At 38.5% G+C, this 24,560-nt stretch overlaps 2 protein-coding genes across 2 annotated transcripts in view; one reads left to right on the forward strand and one right to left on the reverse strand.

Moving 5' to 3' along the window:
• Positions 1 to 24,560, reverse strand: part of LOC134846602 (protein SET-like) — a 339,248-nt gene that overhangs the window by 59,214 nt on the left and 255,474 nt on the right. The window lies entirely within an intron of this gene.
• Positions 207 to 18,833, forward strand: LOC134838977 (uncharacterized). The gene is made up of 3 exons (XM_063854353.1): positions 207 to 267; positions 18,068 to 18,119; positions 18,608 to 18,833. Exons 1-3 carry the CDS (start codon positions 207 to 209, stop codon positions 18,831 to 18,833), a joined length of 339 nt encoding a protein of 112 aa, XP_063710423.1.

Here is a 24,560-nt window from a genome sequence, read left to right on the forward strand (position 1 = left end):
AAGAGGTGGAGTTGCAGAATGAGGGACACAAGCTTGACTTGGCTGGCACCCTCTACGTACCTCTCACGCAATACAAGAGACCGAATCCTATCACACAATCGCCTCTATCGATTTACCTTACTGGAGATAAGAGAAATCTTCCAGTGGAGATCAGGTTTTAATTTGCCTTGAAGCGAGAGCGCTCGAAATTGACGAAGGAAGAAAAGATGGAGGAAGCTCTAAATGAAGCCGAGGAAGAAATGGACACGGGAACGAACCCAACAAGAGGTTGGGACCTACAGCCCTGGCACCACACGAGAACTATTACAGGACCTGAGTGAGGAAGAATGAGTGAGGAAGGAATCATGATCAACTCTGATGATGAAGAAAATTTGTCAAGGCATATCACGGTATCGAGCGCGTGTGGGCCTAGTAACTCGAGTGGGACGAATTAGACCAGGTACTCGGGGTGGATTCTTGAGTCTTGAGTAGGGAAAAGTAACTGGGGCTTGAGCTAGAACTCAAATAAAATCGGAGTGAACAAAAACAAGATTTTAACCTGTAAACTTTTGTTATCTAATATAATATATCTAATTAAATATCAAAAGTTTGGATGACAAGGTTCTGACTGGGTTGATCAAAAGAAATTTTAAACAGCTTTTGAAACTAAAATCCAAAGTGCAGTTGGATTAAGATTTTTTTGCGGTTCAGCTATAGAGTGACAGTTTTACATGGCTGTGATTTTTGGGAATGTTGGTTCTGTTAGCTGGAAACTTCTGCAACTGACCACTGGACTTGTATCTGGAGATGCACTCAACGTTGTGGTGGCTCACAGACATGACAACAACGCGCGATGAAGACATCGATCTTTAGTCTGGGGAGTCGGTCGGTCATATCCTGAAATGCTATTTTTGAAAAATTCGAATTGACCATGTAACGCTGATGCTCATCGCAATAACTGAATTGAAAAAGCAAAAAAAAGATCAAAAGAACCGATTAATAATTGCGGGAAATATGACGGAAATTTGTTCTCGAGTCAAATTGTTATTCGCATTTTGTTCAATAAAATTCCATTCGAGTAGAGCTGTCTTGTTCGTGGTAGAGAAAGCCGAGAACTACTGCGAGATTGTTTTTTTCTGGAGCCAGGAGAACCTTGATTGAGCAGGTTGTAGAGTGAAGCGACCCACTGGTCCAGACAATTAATTTTCTTGAGTTAAAAGTAATTACTTTCTATAGCTAGCTTAGTTACTTTGTTTACTTGATCCTAGAGTCGAAGTCACTATTTGAATACCTAATGTAATTTCTAAGTAGCATTGTTTCAGTTCAGTTGAGTTATGGCGAGTTTTAGGTTGATCCATCCGATATGGATCAAAGGTCCACTGTCCAATAAAAAATAAGGATATTTACTAGATACAGTTCCCAACGCTGTTTTTAACGGCGTTCGCGTATTTTACGTAATTAGAGACCTAGACCTGGGGACGTTTTTGTTTCTAGAGTGGGGGTAATTTGGTAGTAGCATATAGGCTGACAAACGATCTTTATGTTCCATGTCTTAACCGAACCGAATTGGCTCCGCTTGAATCAGGTACAAAAACACAAGAGGTAGTGTCCCTGACCCTTGAGTCAATGATTGTATATTTCTCTTAACTTTATCTGTGACATAACCGCACAACTGTTGAATTTGAACAGCTGATTTTAGGTAATCAAATACATCATTATTGAACAACAGTTTCCTTAAAATTCTGATCAGTTTTACACAAATTTTTTCCTCGAACAATTTTAAGGTTAAACTAAGTTAAAATTTTCATTCAGCTCTTTTTATTTATAGACTACAACTTTTAGAGTTAACCATTTGCTCCCAAATTCAACGCATATGTTTATTTTGCAGCGTTTCCGCTATATAGATGCAATGCGGAAATCGATCTTTTACCAGACCGACCATTTACAAGTACATTTATAACATGGAACTTTTACAAGACTCGATTATCATGTTTGATGGACACATGTATTGACGCCATTTATTCTGGTTAAAAACAATGTTTTCAATCTCACCAATAGCCAAAGATAACAATCAACGAACTCCAGAGACATTAAACAATGACTCACAAGCTACGTAGGCATCATCATATGCAGAAAAACTGAAAGCTGTGTCAACAACCATAGTAGGCCTGAGACCAAAATAGAAGCAACTGGTTGTGATAAAAACCCCAAATTTTTGACACGGTGGCGGCAATACCAACTGAAACCATGAACATAGAGCAAAAAACCAGCGACTAAGAAGACGACAGAACCGGCAGATGACATAACAACAATAGGCATCAAGGCCATCAAGGAAGGAAAAACAATAGCGATTCTGATGAGAAATGTAGACTCGAAATTTAGAGAAATGCTATTGGAGACCGAGAACAGCTAACGAAGAGGTCGAAAGTATCAAGCAAAAAGGCCTAGAAAACTGATATTTGGTGACAAGCACAGCGGACAAAAAATGGATGAACTACTCCGGAAAGTCGAAGAGTCAGACAAGGAAAACATTAGACTTGACATGCAGTCAGTGCAGATAGGCTATGATGAGATGGTTGGATATTCAATGAATTAGGAAGATTTTGATAAAGAATAAAGAACAATCGGAGAATTTGAAAACAATCCAGTCGATATTCAATGCACTCTTGAGAAGTTCATGTCAACCGAAATAAGCTGAAGCCTATCGGGCAGCTGAGACACTGAAGTACAGGGTCCGATTCAAAGGTCAATGTAGACAACTGCTGGAAAGATCCAACGTGCTTTTGACCACTCCAATGAATCCGACTATTAGAGACGGGTCAACCAACACCAAATTTACACTTGATCACATCAACTCCTGCAACCATGCAACCATGTGGGTACACACTTGGGAAATGATGAGGGCCGTGTTAGCCTTCACAACTAGGATATCTGAATCCAGTGAAATAAGCAAAATTGAGAGATATAAGAAAACTTTCAGGAAGATTTCAAGGATTACACTGACGGATGCATAGATACATGGGTTGAGGTGAAAAAATTATATCAAGAGCAAGACAATCTCATCGACAGACAATCTTGTACTGCACTCCTGAGTGTTCTCGTAGGAATACCCCTGAAATGTATGGTGGCAAAGAAGGGAGAGAAAAGAGACACGGATAAAAAAAATTAGATTAACCAATCGATGGGTTCGAATGAACTAGAGATCCTACGCTGGAAAATGACCCCGAGGAGTCTGCAATATCGGCAAGACATTACAAGTCGTAATTGGAATAAAAAACGATTACTTAACAACGATGTTAGCTACCTATTACAACTTATCAAAAGATGATGCTGCAACTCCAAAAGAAATGAGAAAAAATCAGGAGAGTATATGCTGATGAAACCACAGAAGAACTACAGAAAGGAAGGGAACTACTCAGAAGGACAATTTGGTTGAACGTAGGTCCTGCGCTGCTAACTGTGGCTCAGTGGATCATCATTCGACTGGTTGCACACTGTTTAGACTGGGGATAAAAAAAATAGGATTCTCTCCAAACAAAAAAAAAACCTGGATCAGATGGACAAACTTTTAATTCATAGCGGGCTCTTGAACAAAATAGGTGCAATATTTTTGCAGCCAGAAGGGGCAATTCAAGATGGGCTGCACACTTTTTTGGGATGCAGAAAAAAAATCAAAATCACCCTAAACACAAAGTAGCCTAAGGCGCAGTACAGAATACTGGAAGCAAAGAAGCGGAAATTATGGATCTCTAGATTAGGGCAAATCCAGCAAAGAACGTGACTAAGTCGGTCATAACAATGTCAAGCGGTCAAAAACAAACGAACCATAGGACATGACGCGACAGACTCTAGAGGTGATTCATGAAAAAGTATGAGCTGACGAGAGAAATTCAACAGAATCTGAAACTAGAGATTGAGAAATAAAACGGATAGCCGGATGTAGATCTTGAGCACAAGCGAGCCAGTCAAAATGATGACAATAACTGTAAAAACTGGAAGTTTCAACTCTATGAATTTAGTAACGGGAAGACAATTCATGATAAACAAACTTGGCGACAAAAACATGTCAACCATAACAGTCGCAGGTCCTTACTTGGAGTCTCTCAATCGCACACACCCTTATCAGCAGTGATAGCTCTCCTGACAACCGGATGGCCGGAACGATTAGATCAAAAGTCCCTCAGTGGAAGCACATGGATCATATCAAGTGATGCTGAACATAGATGGCTATAACATTTATACGAAACCGATATTAACTTGCTCTGATCACTTAATTATCGCTGGTTAAATATTCATCCCGCATAAGAAGCTCAAGTTCCGAGCAATAGGAAACAGTGCAATGTTGAAAGAGCATGCCATCCGTATGGGCACAGGAGCAGCTGTGACAGCCCACATCTGCCCCTGTGCCCATATAGAAATGGTACGACAAAATACCTCAAAGCCCTTCTAGGTACAGGGGCCGTCTTGAGCGTGATGCCTTTAAAAAAAAATTTCTGGATGGTGTTTGGCGGAGGAGACTTGATTGATTTTTTGGTAAGATTAGCAGCGGCAAAAAAGGGCTCCCTACGTGTCCTGGGCATACCTAGCACTGAATATGAGAGTCAGCAACCTATGGATGAGCTTCTTGGTCGTAGAGAATCTAGATGATGAGGTCGATCAATTCATATTAGGACGAGACGTCTTCAGGCACTTCAATTTTACTAAGAACTTCAAAAGTTCTATGTTCAGAAATCGTAATCCAGAGAAAAAGTACATTGTTAAACCGGTCAGTTTAATAATGAGATGGAAAGGAAAAATTTCCTCTTGTTAACAGAAGTGTAAACTTAAGACTGTAATAAGACCGATAGACTATGGCGGTTAAATCCTGAGCGATACCAAGATGAAGTACGAGGCACCAAAAGTGGAGATGTTTGAAGTGTTTTCAATCGTTGGAAAATAGAGAGCATTTGTTAAGAGCGCGCCGTTTAAACTTCGGGTAAAAAACAGTGCATTATCATGGTAAAGACGTATTTTACGGACCAGAGCTAATTCGACAGATGGATAGTACGCTTGGTCGGATGTAATATGATAATACAATATCGAACAAGAGACAAGCATCAAAATGCGGATAGCCTAAGCAAGAAAACGGATTTTTACGACGTCAAGAAAAAAAAAGGAGGCAGACAGACCTAAAATAAAATATGGATTCTCCATCATTGATCAGAAAACAAACGTCAGTTTAATACTACTCAGATGGTTAGACAAATAAAGCCACCGGCGCTACCAACACAAGAAACGGTAACCAAGATTATGATGCAAAACTCACTAGGTTTAACAGAATCAGCATCGGGATCAAAGATTGGATTTAAACCAGCAACTGGTTGGCGGGGAAGGCGACAAAATGCGATGAGCCTGATCTGACCAGACAAGTCAAATACAAGATTTTGACAACTCCATAGAAAATATATACTAAAAACAAAATATTGGGCGAGATTGAGACAGAATGTCGTGATATAGTACAAACCATCATCAACAAAACTTCAGAGGAAAAAATAATTGAAACTTCGCCTAAGCTAAGGATCAAAAAAGTAATGTTCAAACAAGAAGTGACAGATTTTGATCCGTAAAATGACTCGGTGTTTCACGAGAGTTGGACAGACAAAGAAAGTTTTGAGAGCTTGAGACTGACCGGCAACTTTGACCTTTGATAAAACGAGTGAATCAAGCAGTGATGAAGCAGAATAAGAACTGACTGCATCATCTAGGAAGCCGTTCAAGCAGTTATCTTGTAACAGTAATGTGAAGCTAAATCCATAGCCTGATCATCAAATTAGAGTCTTGAGTCGATTTGTCTGAATGAAGCTGGAAGAAAAACGCATTGCACAGAGATCTTTTGCGGACAACAGAAAATATTGAAGGAACACATAAAAGCAAGGCAGGGTTTGTCGAATCTCCAGAGAGCACAGAGTTTTTGAAAAGGTTTATTAACCTAAATAAAATGGATCCAAACAGCAGCAGAAAAGAAAAAGAAGAAGATCGTGAACCAGTTTGTATAAAGAATGAAAAGAACTAATTTGCTCTACAGCTTATAGATAGGTCGCATAACGAAAAAAAAATGAGAAAGGTTCTTTTTTAACACGACATCATAGTGATACCCTGACTTCACCAAACAGAATTGTTAATCAGGTCGCATGACCAGATGGGTCACCAGAGGATTGATAAAGTGTAGCTCTGAATCCTCCAACGTTGTGAGAGGCCAGGGATGAGAAAAGCCTGTGAAAGACGGGTTAACGCATGCATATCCAGTTTACAGGTGAAAGAATACAGTAAAATGAAATTTTCTTTGAGATCAGTCGAGAACTAAGAATTTAACGAGATAGGAAAGATAAATCATCAGAAATTTTTTTCGATGGATTCAGGATATGATCAGATACTGGTGATGATAAATATTTCATAAAACTGGCAGCAGTAGCTTTTGAGACTGCCTCAGCTGAGTAATTATGTGACCACCAGTTAGCTCATTGAATCTCGAGATATGGCTGCCCGATGAGACATTGAGAAAGCGTTTGTTGTGGACTTAACAAATGAGCTCAATAAGATATTACAACTAGCACAGACACATTGACCAACCTACCGACCACAGACCAAAGGTCCCACCGACAGATTAGGAAAAGTGTAAATATGCTAAGAGTATACTGTTGGATGTTCATGACAGACTGGTACAAATTTCTGCCTCGATACGTGGGCGCCTACAACAGCACTCAATAGCACTACTACAGTTATCAGCAGCCTCTTCATGATGCTCATCGGTAAAGGAAGGGCGATGCTCCAGACATTTTCTATCCTGAATAGGAGGGAGAGAAGACCTCAGCTCAGACATATGTGAAAGAACCTAATCAGATACAGGAGGAACTGAATAATATGTGCAGACGTAACACACATCAAGCACAGATGCGGCAAACGAAAAATTATGATCAAAGGATCATGAGAATTAAAGCATACGCAATTGGTCAATACGTGTTGGTTTTCCAAATTTTGATTCCCGTAAAAGGTAGATAAAAATACTAAAAATATTTGATGATATTTTTGAAATCACAGAAGTTCACAACAGGAAAAATTGTATTGCCTGAGCACAATAAGGGCCACCAGTTTTGAGAACTTGAAACCACATGTACCCTCGCCGGAGGCTTGTTACATGCCAAAAGATGTGGAAGGTCTAGAATATCTATCTTGTGGTAGATCCGGCTTGTGAGATCAATGATAAAGGAGCAAGAGAAAAGAATGAAGGTAACCAGACTTCGCTATTGAGCGAAAACGAGAAGACAGAAGTGGCATCAGATGAAGACTCCTGCGTGAAAGAGGACTGGAATGAACATTAACAGAGTGAGATACCGAGATTTGTATAACCGGGTATTTCTCTGACAATAAATACTAGGAGAGGAGGAAAAAACCAACATGTCTTGAATCAGAGATGGTGATGACTTTCTGACAAGATAGGGCCCGACGAACTGAGTAAAAATATGGGAGTTTAGAAAAGCAAGACTGGCAAGTTATGAAAGACGATGACACTTAATGGCACAGCGATCATAGCATACCTGAGTGTGAAGTTGACCTGGAACAAGATGAACCTGATAAAAGGTAGCAAACAAACTTGAGGGTACTATAGTGGATGCATGGAACCGGAACGAACAAAGAGCAATGAGACACGTTGCAGCAAGTGCGTTCGATGGCAGAGAACTTTATCAGTCAAGAAAACATTAAATCGAGCTGGATAGCAGAAGACCAAACACAAAAAATTACCACAGAGCAATCTAGAAGTCTAACCATCGACGTGGATGTCGATGAATTTTTTGTCTGGGGAGTAGAAGGAATAACCCACAACAAAACTACCGAAACTAAGAGAGGTGAGAGAAATAGGCGGATTAGAAGCAGAGCCACAAGAAAAAAAGCCGAGCTTTGGCAAAGCATGCAAAATGAAATTTGAGATTAAAAAAATGCGAACTCTGATAACAAAAGCATAGCATATAGTGGCTTCATCTGTGTAACAAGACGAGTACAATATGCATAAGGTCAGACCTGAGCTTTATGGCGAGATTAAAGAGAGGCTTACTGGCATTGAAAATCAGCGACAAGAACGTTAAGAATACAGAGCACTTGGTGCTAGCGCTTGCTCGTCTGAGAAACTTCCTACAAGAGATACAGGTGAAGACGTTTCTATGCCATCTACGATCCCAATAGAGGCAAATTGAACCCGAAAGAATATTACTCCATTAAACACGTCATCTTTACCGGAACTGAAATAACGGTGCATCTCCACAAAAACTTTTTTTTGAGCATCGCTTAAGAGAAACAACCGTTAACTCAAACTGCTAAAATTTGACCTGAAGTTGACCTGTGAAAGAATGACGCCGGTAACAACACTTCTTAAAATGAAATAGCTAATTAGTGTGAGTAGGGTAACATTACAAATGTAATAGGATAAGACCACAGGGCCTCGGATTCTACAGCTAGGACTAGGAGAACACGTCATCCAATATTGGTCAGATAAGGTTTTAAAATTAAATTTGTAGCTAGTGTTATAGTATTTTGTATCATGTTCTAATTTTTTGTTATCATTAAGATTTGTGTTATTTTAGGTGATGGGTACTGTCTCATGAGAGCAAATACTTTTTGTCCTGATGCATGAGACAATTACTTTCTTGCAATCCATAAAAAACAAGACTGATGATGAATGTTGACTGACTACTGAAATAAATTTTTAACTGTCGTTGGCAGAAAAATACCTTTACTTTCGAAGGGTGCAAACATTAGCTTCAAGAGAACGTTTGAGTCAAAAATTTCACTGGTTTTAATTTTGAATTGAAAAAACTGAGTTCGAAAGAACCAAAGCACTGGATTTTTTTCACTGAACCTTCTTGACAATCGGTCCAGAGCACTTCTTGATAACCTGTCTAAAGCACTTCTTGATAACCTGTTCAGAGTATTTTTTGATAAATAGGCAAGAATGTTTCTTGATCAATAGGCTAGTGTATTTGTTGATCGTTAGGCTAGAGTATGTCATGAGTCATGAGGGATCACTTGAAAATCTTTTCAAGGAGCAATCAAGAAGCCAGTCCTGGACGAATTAGGCAGGCGACTCAGAAATTTTGACAACACGCAGACGGAAAAAAGAACAGAAGTACTCTTGAATGCAATACTACAACTCAACTCCGTCACAGAGGGAAGCGAGTCAGCGGTAGAAGCGGTGTTGATGGTGGAATTTTCCTATGAAGAAAAACTTGGAGCAGGGGAATTTCCTCTACTTGAAAAACCCCCTTCCAAGCCTAGATTCTCATCAAGACCATGATTCCCAATTGATCGGGCGCCATAGACTGAAGTTGATTATCCAGTTGAAATTGGACTGAAGAGAAAATTAAAAATCCTCCGCTTCGAACGAGACCAGGTGCGTGACGAACAAGATTGAATGCGTGATGACCGGGATCAAGTTCGAGGGGAGCAAGATCAAATCCGCAGAGAGCAGGAACAAGTTCAATGCTTGTATGATCAAGCCATGATATAATTGAGTCGACTGCGAGCAAAATCTACCGGACAAATTGATTCTCTCCCTCCAAGGTCAAGACCAGAGTCGACGTAAATGTGAAGAAATCACCACGTGCATCAGCCAGATTCAAGGAGGATGAACATGGGGGGATGAACACCAGTCTTGAGTCATGGGGGAAAAAAGAACACACCATCGATGAGAAGTTAAGTGCGATCTCCTACGTGTCATTGCCCGGCCTGAATTTAATGCGTTCCCGTTTGTGCCATTGCCCAGTCCAATTGCCGGAGGTAGCGGCGTGAGAGCCATACCGTTGAGAACACCGGCAGAAGCGAGTCCAAGAAGTGTTTCAGCGCCTGTTACTCCTGAGTTAATCCCTTTTTCAGGGAAAAACCACCCTCTGCTTGTGGCCATACTTGCTATTCACAAGATAAACTTTCGAGCCTACTCAAAGCAGCATAACGAGAACAACTGGACTCCAGAGCAACAAATCCAGATTGCGGTCTTTGGGGTGTCATCCTGGGTAGATTTACATGATCAAGCCCAAGAAACCCGAAGGTACTGTGCGTCTGACAGTTGATGATATTCTGGTCGAACTCTGTATAGATTTAGGAGCCACTGGCGTCATTAGTTTATCTGGAGCCGCTGTGCCAAAAGCGCGAGCCACGCTCAACATGCCCACCGAGAGAAAGACCCGGGTCGAGATCCCGCTCAAAAACCGCTCAAGATATGAGCGGTTTGAGCGGTTTTTCAGCAAGCTTTGAGCGGTTTGAGCGGTTTGGGCGGTTTGGGCGGTTTTTTTGGAAAAATCGCTCAAACCGCTCAGATCTTGCGTAAAAAACCACTCAAAAACCACTCATTTCTTGCGGTGATTTTTGAACGGTTTTTCAAGCAAGATTTGAGCGTTTTCGAGCGGCTTTTGAGCGGTCTTATAAAGAAAACCGATTAAAACCAACAAAAAGGCCTGGAAAAGTAATGTGACCCCGGGTTGACATCCATAAACCGAAAATGCTTATTTTAAATTTCCCCACACCGAAAAAGCTTATCATACAATTGCCTGCATCAAATGTATGGAAAAATGCTAATCATACAATTTTCATACAATTTCAGAAAACCATTGAAAAAAGATTCAATCTAGTTTCTCCGGCTATTTGAACCAAATACAACAGTCTGGTGATGAAAAATAACTACGTTTATCTTCTTTTTTGAAAAAAATTGTTTATCATACAATTTCCATATATGAAAATTGTATGATAACCAATTTTTCATAGAAGGCAAGATTTTCAGAAATTGTTCAAACTTGTTTATAAACAAATTTAAATTATTTAAGAGTGCTTTTGCTTATTTTAAAGGACATTGCTCATCAAAAACGAAAGTTTAATTTGAAGCTAAAAAAATAGTTATCATACAATTTGCATATATGAAAATTGTAGGATAAGCATTTTTGGTCAACCCACACTAAGATGCAGTTGAAATACTATCTACATTTTAAAAAAAGTGCTTAACCGTTCTCAAATTAAGCAAATTTTTTTTCGATGTCTTGACCAAAAACAATGTGAGCGACTTTTTTCAAATGCTCGAGCAAAATAACCACTGGAAAATATGTAAGATTTGAGCGGTTTGAGCGGTTTTTTTAGACAATTACGCTCAAAATCTTGCTTCAAAATGAGCGGTTTGAGCGGTTTTTGAACGGTTTATCTAAAAAAAACCGCTCAAAAACCGCGCAAGATTTGAACGGTTTGAGCGGTTTTTTTAGACAATTACGCTCAAAATCTTGCTTCAAAATGAGCGGTTTGAGCGGTTTTTCAACGGTTTATCTAAAAAAACCGCTCAAAAACCGCGCAAGATTTGAACGGTTTTGAGCGGTTTATCTAAAAAAACCGCTCAAAAACCGCTCAAAACCGTTCAAATCTTGCGCGGTTTTTGAGCGGTTTTTTTTAGATAAAACTGTACAAAAACCGCTCAAACCGCTCATTTTGAACTAAGATTTTGAGCGTAATTGTCTAAAAAAACCGCTCAAACCGCTCAAATCTTGCTTCAAATTAGGTGAAAAATCTCGACTCGGGGACCCCCACCGTAAATATGATGCTCGGAATGACCGATATTTTCAAGATTGGCGCAAAAAATCAAATGCGAAGCAGAAGAGGTTTGAGTTAGCTTTGATCGTGATGTCTTGATAACTTGTGAAGTGCAGTTCTACATGCCCTCAGACCAAAACGGAATTGAGATAAATAAGAGGGTCATTCACCTGAAGAATGACGATAGTAGACTCCACTCAAACAGTCTCTCTTTCTTAAATTTGTTGGAAGTGGCAGCGGGAATGGTGTGCAGTGATGGTGTACACTTTGATCTCCAACCTGAACAGGACTGGCTGAACTTCGTCTATCCACATTAGAGGGACGAAATAGGGAGAAAATTCATCCGGTGTTCTTCCGAGGTGTCATTGAACCAAAGGATGAGGTGTTTTCTAGATTCCGCTATCTTGAACAATCAGGCAAGTTAAACGTCGAAAAGCTATCAATCAATCACGTTGGAGACGGGGCAACTGGCTACATTGACCTAAGACTACCTGAACTGTCACTACTGCGTGGAGAACGAATCAACTTGTTCTTGAGCTACAGTTCCAGAGATCGCTGAGTTGCCAGGGCTTCCAAGAAGACGGTCTTTGGACCTGTTATCGAGAGACAGCAGACCTCAAAAATTTTAATCTATTAATAGAGCCCCATAGACATCGTGTTGTTTCCGGGAAGCTGCTCGTAGCCACCCCCAAAGGATAGATTTAAAAAATCTAGAATCAAAAACCATGGAAGAAGTAGACTCGATCTACGCTGGTCCGAGTTTGGGTCTCGATTCGAGATACGCTAAAGATTTTGAGGTCTGGAAAGTCGCATAGGATTTGGCTTTCTATGACCGTCAGGATTTGGGCGCTGCTAGAGTGTCAAAATGGGCCAGCTCGGATTTCCAGCTCGGGAACTTCCTCGAGATTGTTTTGGCCAGAGAAATTGGTGTATGTGCTGCCTGGAGTGGACCTAAGCCAAATGTTGTCATTTAGGGTTGCAATCAAACCAAAAGTTCGTCGTGAGCCTGATTTGTTGCTGTTCGCTGAAATGAACAATCACCTACGTTCAATGGGATTATTAGAAATCTTGAGACAGCAGACGGTAAATTGTGGATAGACATTCAGACACTGCTTACTTCGATGGAAGAAATACAAGAGCTGGTGTATACCAGGTTTGGCTCAAAAACTAAACAGCGTTCTTGTCCTCACCGCTATGACAAAATGCCACCAGCACTACAATTCGTGTGGGCTATGTTGGCACTTATAGCCTAAGGCAATAAACAGACGATGACGATAAGGCAATAAACAGACGGCTTCTAATAGAATTCTAGAGCTAAAAAAGTTTTGAGACCCTACAAATCGGAATTGGCTGATGGGCAGACGTTTCCAATGCAGAGAGAGAGAGAGAGAGAGAGAGAGAGAGAAAGAAAGAGAGAGAGAGAGAGAGAGAGAGAGAGGAGTTCCCGCCTTTGTGGATATCTTGACGGTAATCGGCGGTGTGATGTGTCTCCAGATCTCGAAAAATTAGCAAGTTTAGAATAGTACAAAACTACCGGCTCGCAATGGACTATTATTATTACTAATACAAAAGATTTGTCTCGTTCCTGATGGAGAACAACAGGAGTCGTTCCAGAACGCAGTACCAAAAGCAGCTTATTCTTGTGAACCACTGGACAGTTTTCTCAGTGAAGTGACCTGTCGGTCCGAAAACTTATAAGCAAAACTTATTTATGCTTTTCTAGAAGAGAAGGTTGTTTGTGTAGTGGCCGCAATGGCCTCTAAGAGGTAGCAATCCGAAATTTTCGTGTCCAAGTAAATGGCCTGCATGATAACGAATCAATCAGTCAAAGCCCGTAACGAACTGGCTGCGCGACTGATTGAGGAAAAAAATCACAAAAATAGTCCCTCTGGCCATTGAGCCGAGGGAAAAAGAGCATATCATTCTTGATAACCCTTACAATTGCATCTTGTGCATCACCCGCAAAATATTTTGGTCGACAGAGCAGTCAAGTCACAAAAACAATCAAAATTTTCCCGATAAGAAGGTTTTTTTTTTCAAACATTTTCAGTTAATAAAATACTACGTTTAGCCGTCATTTTTAGGCATTCCTGGATTTACTCAAAAAAAATAACTCTTTTTCCACACTTTAATTCCACACTTTAAAGTTAAACACTAAAAATAAAACAAGGCGCACCAAAAATATGAAAAATCATGCAAAAAATATCGTTTCAATCAAAAAATGTTTCCCTTGAAAAAAATCAAACAAACCACGATAAGGCTCTTCAATTTCAATCGAGAATGCTCTTCAACTTTTTTTATTATAAATCAAATAGAAATTTGATCATAAAAAGAATTTACTTGGCAAATAAACCCCACAAAAACCAACAAGAAAGATTTTGAAAAATTTTAGCTTTAGACCCAGAACAACATGCAAACTCTGTTTAAAATGCAACTTGGCTAGATTTGGAGATACTCATAAGGCAATTTTTTATTACTGGAGAATCCCTGGAATTATAGTTTTTGTAAAAAAAATATTGTTACTGAGAAAAAATATAGAACCTTATTGCAAAATTTTGATTTATCGCAAAGGTAAAAAGAAAATTGAAGAAAAAATTGAAGACCCCCTTAGAAAATTGAAGAAAAAATTATTACAGGTTACGGTTTCTTGGTTTTGATTGGTCAACAAAAAAATTAGGTTGTTTTTTTTGTAGACTTGTGTCTCTTTGACGCTTTTGCGAAAAAAAAATTAAAACTTGTTTGAAAACGTTTGATGAAACAATTTAAAAGTCTTAGTCTAATTATTGAAGCAAATTGTTTTAATTCTCAAAAAAAATGTATTTGAAATCTCAAGAAATTATCATTTATACCAAAAAACTAAATAATTTTTTAATTTTTTTTTTCAGTCAAAACCGCATTTAATAAAAACAGGGAAATTCAATCAAAACACAACATGTACACTTTTAACATCCAGCTTCTCGTTGTTGTCTGTAATCGTTCCAGCTTCATGTACCTGTTCCTTTGTGTAATTTCTTTCATTAACTCCTTCATCAACGCTACCTGCTTGCTGTTAGTGTTGATGAACGTTTCATTCATCAAACTATCTGCTTGCTGGCCTCAACTTTTGGACTTTTGGCTTTAGTTGTTCAAAAACGCGACAGTTCTGTAATTAGCTTAACGCCTATCATTTTGAATACGTTCGGCCGAACCACAGCCCCCATGACTTAACCTCAAAAAATTCTGGCATAATGGAACCACAGTTCAAAACTAGTATTTACATCCAATTATTGATAAAACGATCTCTGTAAAATATTTCTTTCTAACCAATCCGGATCCATAACTAACACTTACAATAATTTGTAAGGCTGAAACTATTCATAGTTTCAGCAGCAGAACAGAATAAATACAACTTAGCAAACAGTCGTTCTTCTCCAGAAAAGTTCCTGATATCTTATCTCGCAAATACCAGTTTTCACTAGATCTATTGAGACTAGGAGATATAAAAGTAAGACTAACATCGGTATTAGAACAAGAAATTGCACGAATCTATCCGGCGGAAAAAAAGATAGCGTGACGAGCAGACGGTGTCCTTTATCTGAAATAACTCCATGAGTGAGCCACCCAGGACATAAACTCAATAAAATATACAAATCTCCGACTTCAGCTTTCTTAATAACTTCTAAGCTGAGTTATGACCTTTTACCTGTACTCATAGAGTAGTTTCAGATAAGGTTCACCGTCTGTTTGTCACGCTATCCTGTTTTCGGCCGGATAGATTCGTGCAACTTCTTAGTCTAATACCAATCTTAATCTTACTCTTATATCTCCTAGTCTCAATAGTAGTGTATAATGGTTTTCGCGAGTTAGTTCTTTGGAATTTTATCCAGAAGTAAAACAACTGTATTCAAAGATTCATTCAAATTGTTCTTGTGCTGAAACTACAAATAGTTTCAGCAGTTAAAAATAAGTGTCAATGTTAGAGATGGAATATGTTTTTTTAGTTAGTAATATTTTATAGTGATAGTTTCATCAGTAACTGGTTTATAAAGAGTAGTTCAGAACTGGTTGCACCCATCCGGGGTTTAGAAAGTTTTTAGTTTTTAATTGATTATTGTAGTGAAGGACGGGTGATGAAGTTTTCTTTAGAAGTTGTGAGCAGTGACTTCTTGGAGAGATGAGAGATGTAATTGTTTGTGTAGATGGAAGAAGATTGTATTTTTTCGTGTTTCAAGATGGGTCTTGTTGATCAAGGGCAGTATTGGTGATTGTGTCAAAACTTCTGATCGATGCAATAATGTATCGATTTCATTAAAATTTGAGCAAGACTACGTGCAGGGTGAAGTTTGTCTTTTCCCTGTGAAGTGCCAAGTGACTAGGATCGGTATGTGAAATCAACATTGAGATGGCTATTGGTTTGGTTCAATGGGTTTTTTTTTGCTGCGATGATGAGTCTATACTTCAAATAGTTTGAGGGTAGTGACTTTGGCAGCAAAACAAATAGATTTACCATTCCAGAGTTGGAATGTAGTCGGGTTGCCATCTCCTTTGCTGCTCGTTCCTTGGGCTCTAAAAAATCTTCACATACTGCATTTATCTAATTACTTCTTCTTTGTTAAGTTTTATTTATGAGTTATTATTAATTGTTATCGCAAAAGCGTATTTATTTTAGTTTGGTTATTTTTAAAGAGTCGCTCACACTAGAGCAACTCTCAGCAAAAGTAAAGTGTGGGTCACAAAGCGTGGTTGTAGCGCGGTGGATTAGGCCGACTATCGAGCATGCTCAGGACGTCCCTCTGGTTGGTGAAACCAGGAGTGGGCTATATTTTATGGTCTTTTTGTGCAGAGTCTCTTTATTAGCTCAACCTTTTATTACAATTTCATTACATGTTTTCCTCTTTTGTTTCGGTTGTGTGTTTTTTTTCATAAGTAGAATCATTTGTTTTGGGTCCGTCTTTTGACTTTTTTGTGTTTTATTTTTAATAAAACTTGAAAGTGGCTGTTAAAAAAATAATTTATCCCGTTTTAATGTGGGTTTAATCCGGTTTGGGAACCGTAAGACTTTCTTTCTTAGTCATGCTATTAGTTTGTGGTTTTGTGGCGTTAGTAAGCTGCGTTTGTTAGTTTAGATTATAACCTAATTCCTTCCAACCGGGTTGAAGGAAAATTTGAAACGTGCGAAAACAAGTTAGAGTTGTTATCAGTGAAAGTTGAAACTTGAAACTCATTACATAAACAATTCTTCGTGGGCGAGCTGTGCGATTGTGGAAAGAGTGTGTGATTTATGGGCGAGTGAAGGATTCAAATTTATAAAACAAACTTTTGTAGAAAGGATAGTTCTCTTTTATTTATTTGCATTGTTTTATGAATGTACTACATAGAAAACTTAATTTCCTGCAGTGGGGTTTTTTGAATTTACTGGTGTGGAAACGGAAATTTTACTACTTCAATTATATACTGCAATTGTTAAACTGAATTTGGAAAGTTTTCTGAAAAGAAATTACAATTTTTTATTTTTTTATTTGATTTAGATGATTGAATGATGAAATCTAAAAAAAAAGTGAGACATTTATAAAAAATGGTTAGTAGTGATTGAAATTTATTAGTTCAATTTTTTTATTATACTTACAAAGGGTCGTCGTCGGCAAAAAATCCATGCGGAAATTTAGTGCGAATTGTGTCTAATGATGTGAGGAGTTTGGCAGGCATGAGGATGACGTATTTAGTTTAGAGGAGATGCATTAGAAACTCGATTGTTCGGACGATTTTGTGCTCGTCACTATTGAGTGAGAATTCATGCAGTGTGTTTTGAAATAAGTTATGTAGCTTGTGGTTGTATTTCGTATTATGAATGAATTATTGAATTTGGACTTCGATGGGCTGTATATATTCGTAGGGGAAATTTAGTGGGCGGGATTCTTCAGCATCAAAACATTTGGTTAGTGGGCAGAATATATACATTTGTATTATGGGGTCATAGTTTCGGAGGATGCCTTGCATGTTGGAATTTTTAATACAATAGATGAAGTTTAGGAAGTATGGTGATATATATTTGAAGTTAATACATTTGAATCTGCTTTGTTGGTTTATTAATTATATAGTGGTGCTGAATAAATTAATAATAAGTGTCTGTGTGGGTTTGTTTAGTGCGTAACATTATTTCATGTGAGAAAGGCAAGTCACAATCGTTTGGTGCGAGGAAATTAAATGTTAGTGAAAAGTGATTAAATTTCTTGAAATGGGAGTCATAAGCTTTGGTGTCTGTTAAATAAAATTATTATATTTTTTTGTTCATGATGTTAATGACAATTACAAATTAGGATTTTATGAAAAATTTTTCAGTTATTTGGGGAATAGTGTTTTCATCTTCTTCTAAAACTTTTTCTTCCATATATCGTGCAATGGCGTGATCATAATGGTTAATTGAGATCCGGTTTGCTTTCTGTGCAACAAACCTATTTAATGGTTGCGTTAGTCCTATGATTGTGAATTGTTTTTCATGTAGTGCTCTGGTTAGGTGGTGTAGTCGAGATTGACATATTTCATTGTCATCTGGGTTATTGTATAAGGTAAGTGCTAATGGGTTAGTGAAGTGGTAGTATGATGTCCATGAAAGTGTGGGAACCAGACTATATTCGTCAACATAAGTTCGTTGGTCGTTGTTAGTGGTCTGATAGTAAGTATATTGTGGAAAGAATGGTAAGCTATATTGCAAAATTTCTTTAATTTTTGTGTGGAGTGGGTGAAAAAAAACAGTCCAGGTGGTCGGGTGGCGGAGTATTTGTGTATTGGGATGCTTTCGTTTGAATACCCGGTGGGCTGGAGTTTCTTCAATTGTGGAGGCTGGGTTGGAGGATTCGGAGGAGGGAATTGATTGTGACCAGTTAATTGATTGTGACTAGGGAATTGATTGTGACTAGGTTTTTTCAACATCAAATTTTTTTTCATCTTGTTTTTTTTATGTTTGTCTTGTATCGCAAGTGGTGCGAAGCTGCGGTTCGCCTCTGTGTATGTTTTTGCTAGCTTCAGTACCTTCTTCATAAGTTTCAATCTCTAGGAAGATTGCCGGCTGCCGTGTGAAAGTGGAGAGATCTCGTGACACCCGTAGAGGTCCTGGTGGAGGAGGGGGAGGAGGAGGAGGCGGCGGCGGCTGCGGCGGTGGTGGTGGTGGAAGAGGGGGAGATAGGCGAAGTGACGAGTGCTTCTCCTGTGGTCGTCCAGGACACTTTGCAAGAGACTGTCGTGGAGGCGGTGGTGGCGGAGGGGGAGGAGGAGGAGGGTAAATAACGATAAACGCCATATTTTAAACATTGCATTTAACAGGTTTTTAAACTTTCAATTGGACAGGTTTTTACTATTTTTTTTACAGAGCTCCAGGTTCATTTTTTACACTTTTTGTATTCAGCAACTTTTCTTCATTGATAAGAAACGTGCAGTTGCTGACACGTGGGAGAGCTGAAATATGGTGCTAGAGATTTTAGCAGACCAGTTGTTTAGCAGACTGGGAATAAGTCAGAACGCTAATTTCAAACGCGGCATAAGCGATTAGCGACCGCTTGCTCCGCTGCGCTTCTTTTCGACACGAATGTTATTGTGCGCGTAAATCTTTGTTTTGATGTTAATTTAGACTGTTGTGTTTTTGAAGTTGATAGTTTTGCTGAAAAATTGTGAGATAATTGTCTTAAACAGGGAAACTTGACCCAAGAGTGAGCGTTTTCTTACAATCTGTCAATCAGTTATGCATCAGTTTTGTTACATGGTCTGCTAAAAAGACTCATTTTTCACTTTTTATGCTAAAAGATTGGTCTGCTAAACCATCGGTCCCCCTGAAATATGTTCATTACAGGGTTTATTTGGTTACACGGCTTTTATTACGTACTAATTGTTAATGTGTTAGGGTTTTGAAGCTATTGATGTAAGGTGATGAAACTATCAGGCTCGTTTTCTAGTTCTTCATTGACGTGGCTAGGGGAGTCGGGTTGGTCACTTGTCATTGGGGAGAGGACTGGGTTTGAGTCGGTGTAGGAAAAAAGAGCTGAGGAAGGTTCATCGGGAGTTGGGGTTTGGACTGGACGGAAGGGGGGGGGGTTGCGAAAAAGTGGACGGGCTGGGCTCGGAATTCTGAAATTCATCTGGGTGTCAATATCGGAATTATTAAATTGTGAGATGGTATGAAAAATTGTGTTTGTGGAATCATCATCATAATCCATGCGTGGTGAACTATTAGTGAATAATGATGGTAAGGGAGAGGAAATGAGGTCAGAGATTGATATGTTAGGAGAGTGACATTAGAGATTGGATGCGTAGGAAAGGGAACGGTTGAGGGATCCTTTCTGGCGTTTCATCGTGGGTTATTCTGAGAACGTAAATTAGTGGTGCGATGCTGTTCTACGATTTGTTCGTATGTGTCTTCTATATTCGGCTGATGGGCTACTATTTGAGTAACTGGGCTTTGTGAGTAGCTATGACCAGAAGAGATGTGCTCTGTTATTGCTGTATTTCTATAGCTTCGTGGTACTAAAGATAACGGATGGTTATTATGTAAATTGTGTAATTGTGGTGCAGTAGATGTTGTATTTCTATTGACTTGTGGAGTATGGTATGCGTTTGGTGTGGTTAATAATTTTTTGTTGTATTCGTTTGTTTGAGCGTCCAAGATACTTTTTCTAAGTGAGGTTGAAAGAAAACCAAAAAGTCCTGCAAACAATATGCGTGCTACACATGCTTGTTTTTTGAATTGTGTTTGTATTGCGCATGTGTAATAGATTCTTTTCAAAAATGAGAAGAGAAATCCAAAAAAGTTAAGCATAGCATATGAAATAGTTAATCTTTTAAAGATGTAATAGGGCCATCCTAGAAGGGCGAGAAGTTCGTTTTTCAGGTTTACAAAACTAAAAACATCAATAGAAATATCTTGTGTACGGTATTTTTCACCGTTTAAATAAATGTAACCTTTTATATCTTAAAAGTATCCACTGTGGTCATGTACATAGATATCTGTAAGCCCTGTGGTTTGAGCGAGTTTTCTTAAGTTTTGATCTATTGACTGTCTTTGTATCGTATCCATTTTAGTGAGGAGTTCTTGAAACTGTTGTATTTGAATGTAATGTTTTAAATCGGATCTGGAGTATATACCTATTGATTGTAAATTTATAGTGGGGTTACGAGCAACAGCTCTGATACTTTCTGTTGAAAATTTCTTTATTGGTGGCATAAGTGTAGGGTATGGGGTGAGAAGATAGTATTTATCTTCATCTGGAGTTCAGCTGTAAAACATTGTGGCTATTTTTTGATCCACAGGGGACGGCTGTATCCCAAAAATCTATTCGTCCAGAAAGTGTGTCGACAAAATTTACTTCATTTTTATAGAATCTAGGGATTCTTTTTTAACATCTTCTATCTTCAAAAACATATAGTAGTGATACTTTTTTCGTACATGTGTAATACCATAGTATGTTTCCTTCATAATCAGTGAAGTTTGATCTAATGCCTGATAATAAATATCGTGCATAAGTTATTTTTAGTACCGCGAACGCATGTGAATGTAAAATTTGTGTTCGTTCTAGTTCACATAAGTGATGAAGTGTTTCTAATTCTGATAGTGACACTTCTTGAAAGATTATGCTTATTGTGTAGCCCAATTTAAAATCTGAGTTAATGTCATAATGGGTTGCGCCAAAATTAGTATTGTTCTTGAGTGATAGTTCTTGTAAACGTGCGCTGCTTTTATCTTGTGGGCAAACCTTTCCACCAGTTTTTCCCATGTTTTTCAAAAATGTTACTGGGATGTATGATTTTTCGTCATTAGAACTATGTTACGTCGGATTTGAGTTTAATATTTGGGTGCCATTATATTTATCTTTCTATTTCTTGTGGTTTGGATTCGCTTTGAGTTACTTGGTTTATGGCGTATTTATGTAGTGTTTTTTGTTCATTTTCTTCACAGTCATAATGTGTGACTAATAAATGTTGTGATCCTGTTCGAGAGGAAGGATTTTGATGGGATGTTGTTTCTAAAAGAACTAGTGGAGAGAGAGAGTTTGTAGGAAGCAAATAGCTAAAAGATACATGTCTAGAATAGTCCCGAGTATGGGTTATAGAATGTTATGTATTCAAGTGTCTTTTATGTATATCTATCGTATTTATAGATAACTTCTAGTGTGATAAATGGGGGAGGTAAAGATTGGGCTGTTATATTTGGTGGAGCTAAGGGGAGAGGGTGATGTACACAATGTTTAGCTTTAGTGTTATTTCAAATTTGAGTGTTAAATTGTCTTGTGTAAGGATCTGTATGTTGTGTTCATGTATGTCTGTATGAATATCTTCTCTGTATTGTAATCTGTTGAGTTCCCAATTATGTAATCTGTTGCTATCAAGATGTTGACCAAATAAGGGAGGCGTGCTCTGAATGTATTCCAATCTAATCGTAGAGGTATATTGTTGGTAAAACGTTTTCTATATCTTTCATCTAAATTTGTAGGGAAATTTAGTGGAAATGTTGTTGTTGGATTTTGATTTATCGTTCAATGGGTTGAAGCTAGTGATAAGGTTTCTAATAGTGCTAAAGATGTATCGGATGAGATTTCTATAGGGTCATTCACCAAGTTTGGTTCACTTTGAAAGAAGGCTTGGGTCATCCAATGTGGGAGACGTTGTGTTGAAGTTGGGGGGTTAAAGGGATTTTCACGGAATTGTTCGGATGTGGGGGTTGATCCTAAGCAATCCGAAGGTATGTTTGAAGTGTTTTGTTGTGAAAGCGTTCGCAATGGTGGAGGGGTGTTTTGAATTGTTTTAATGGAAAGGTCCAGAGGGTTTGGGGATGTTGATGAGGGTATATTAAAATGAACTCTGGGAGTTGTTAACTTTCTATTTCGTCTTGGATGTATGATTTGTCTATCTATTGTAGATGTTTGGTTTTGGTTTTGACTAAGGTGTCTTGTTCTTTTAAGATCTTGTTGGAGAGAACGATAAATATTGTATCTTGGTTCGTATTGTGGTTCTCTTAGAGGTGCGTGGCGAACTACGTGAATTGAAGGTTCTAATAGTAATGTATTTCTTTCTTCAAATGTTTATAGATTTTCTTGAAATGAAGTACGTGTTGATGATTGGAGTTGATTTGTTTGACTAGACTTTGGTGTTGTTGGAGGTTCCTGGGATGTCATTGTCGGTGGGGGATTGTTGGGTTGGTTATTGATTAGCAATTTTGAAACATTTTAATTATTTTTTCTTAATAAAAAAATCTATGTTCTTTATAAAATTCTTCTATGAAAAGGAATAAAAGTATTGTTGGCAGTGCAAAGGTGATTATTGCCTTTTGTACACATTTACATATTGTCAAAATTAGGGAAACTAGAAAGGTGACAATTATTATTAAAAGAAGAAAGATGTCTTTCTTGATGAATAACGGTCTTAACATTTAGATAGTTGTTGAAATATCGTACCTGAGGAGGTAGTCAAGGATTTTTGAGAAGTTGAGATAGGCTTTCTGGAGGGAATGAAAAATTACGAAAAAAATGCATAAAATTGGGAGGAATAGGAAAAATATTTCAAAGGTGTCTATGATAAAAAAAAATATACTAGTTTGAAAAAAGGTTGATAGGAATGAAAAATGTTTTGAAATTATTATTTTGAGGAGTCGAACTGATTGAGAGAAAAGAATTTGAGAAATGATTCATCCTGCCCAATAATTTTTTTCCGAGTCAAAATTTGAGTGTGGTTGGATTGTTTATCGATGATTTTTTGGCATTTTTTGGTGAGGGGAAGTCTGAGAGTCTAGAAATGAGCTTTCTAGTTTTTTTTATTGGATGATCGGGGGTATTTGGGAGTCATGTGATTGTGCCATTCTGCCGGATGACACAGCATAACCTTCCCGCGACAGAAAAAAGAGTGACTAAAGGCCTTATGAACAGAAAAGTGTTGCGACGGAGGGTCAGAATGTTCTAGAATTTTTATTTTTAAAATTTCGATCGGAAGAAGAACATTTCTGAGAAATAGAAAAAAGACGGCCATTTTGAATAGAAAAGACGAAAATCAGAACCACGATATAGATTGTGAAGAACAGTTGTATCAGAGACAGAAAAACACGGAGCCTCTTATCGTGGCAAGAACACACGATAAGGACCTTAGCGACAGATATTTGTGGAGACGGAGGCTTCAGTGGGGGGAAGAGAAATACCACGGAACCCTCCCGGGACACGAAATATAGGAGATAAGAGTGTTATCTCAAGAAAATCACGGGAGCGGAGGCTTGGTCCCCCAGAGACTGTTATATGTGAAGGGACTGGGTAAACTGACTATAACAGCTGCTGTAATGTCCTAGATCTTAATTAACACCATTATTATTTAATATTTCAGAGCATGAGTAGATAGAAAAAGGAAAGGGTCAATCCATCTCCAATGGATTTAATATAAAACTGTCACACAAAAACATAATAAAATAGGTTGTTCGAGCCGTGTTTTTAATGACAATCACGTAGTCTGAGGATCCGAGACTCAGCTATGTGGTTGTGTTCGCATGCAAACGAAAGCTGATCAAAAGTCGTTTGACTGATGGCCTAAAAATGGTAACTTTTTACTTTGCCCTAAACAGACCAGAAAATCAACTGGCAAGGTCGAGACGGTGAAAAACGAGTAGAATTAAGGTAACTGACGCCTGCCAGTCGTTGATAGGTACTTTTTCTACGCTCCGTCGCTGTGTGATATTTGGGCGAATGTTACATAGACGTTTTTATGGCGCTCCTTGGTGGGCCTGTTAAAGGCATGAAACCATCATGATCAGCAAGCGTTTCAGCGACGTACCCTCCGCTCCGGGCGTAAGCCCGAGTTAGAGGCCTTAATGACCGTTGTTGTACTAGGGGGAAGGTGCGTACCCTCCGTCTAGTGCAATTTTGCTTTTTAACTTAGTTAACACCGAAAATTCCGGGGGCCGGAGGGTTAGGTGGGAAATCTAGAGCCCGCTTGTCCTGAGGTCCCAGGACCAAAAACAATTAAAGAGAAAGCGTAAAACCAAA

The sequence above is a fragment of the Symsagittifera roscoffensis genome, chromosome 1 (assembly GCF_963678635.1).
Source record: "Symsagittifera roscoffensis chromosome 1, txSymRosc1.1, whole genome shotgun sequence".
Taxonomy (NCBI): Eukaryota; Metazoa; Xenacoelomorpha; order Acoela; family Convolutidae; genus Symsagittifera; species Symsagittifera roscoffensis.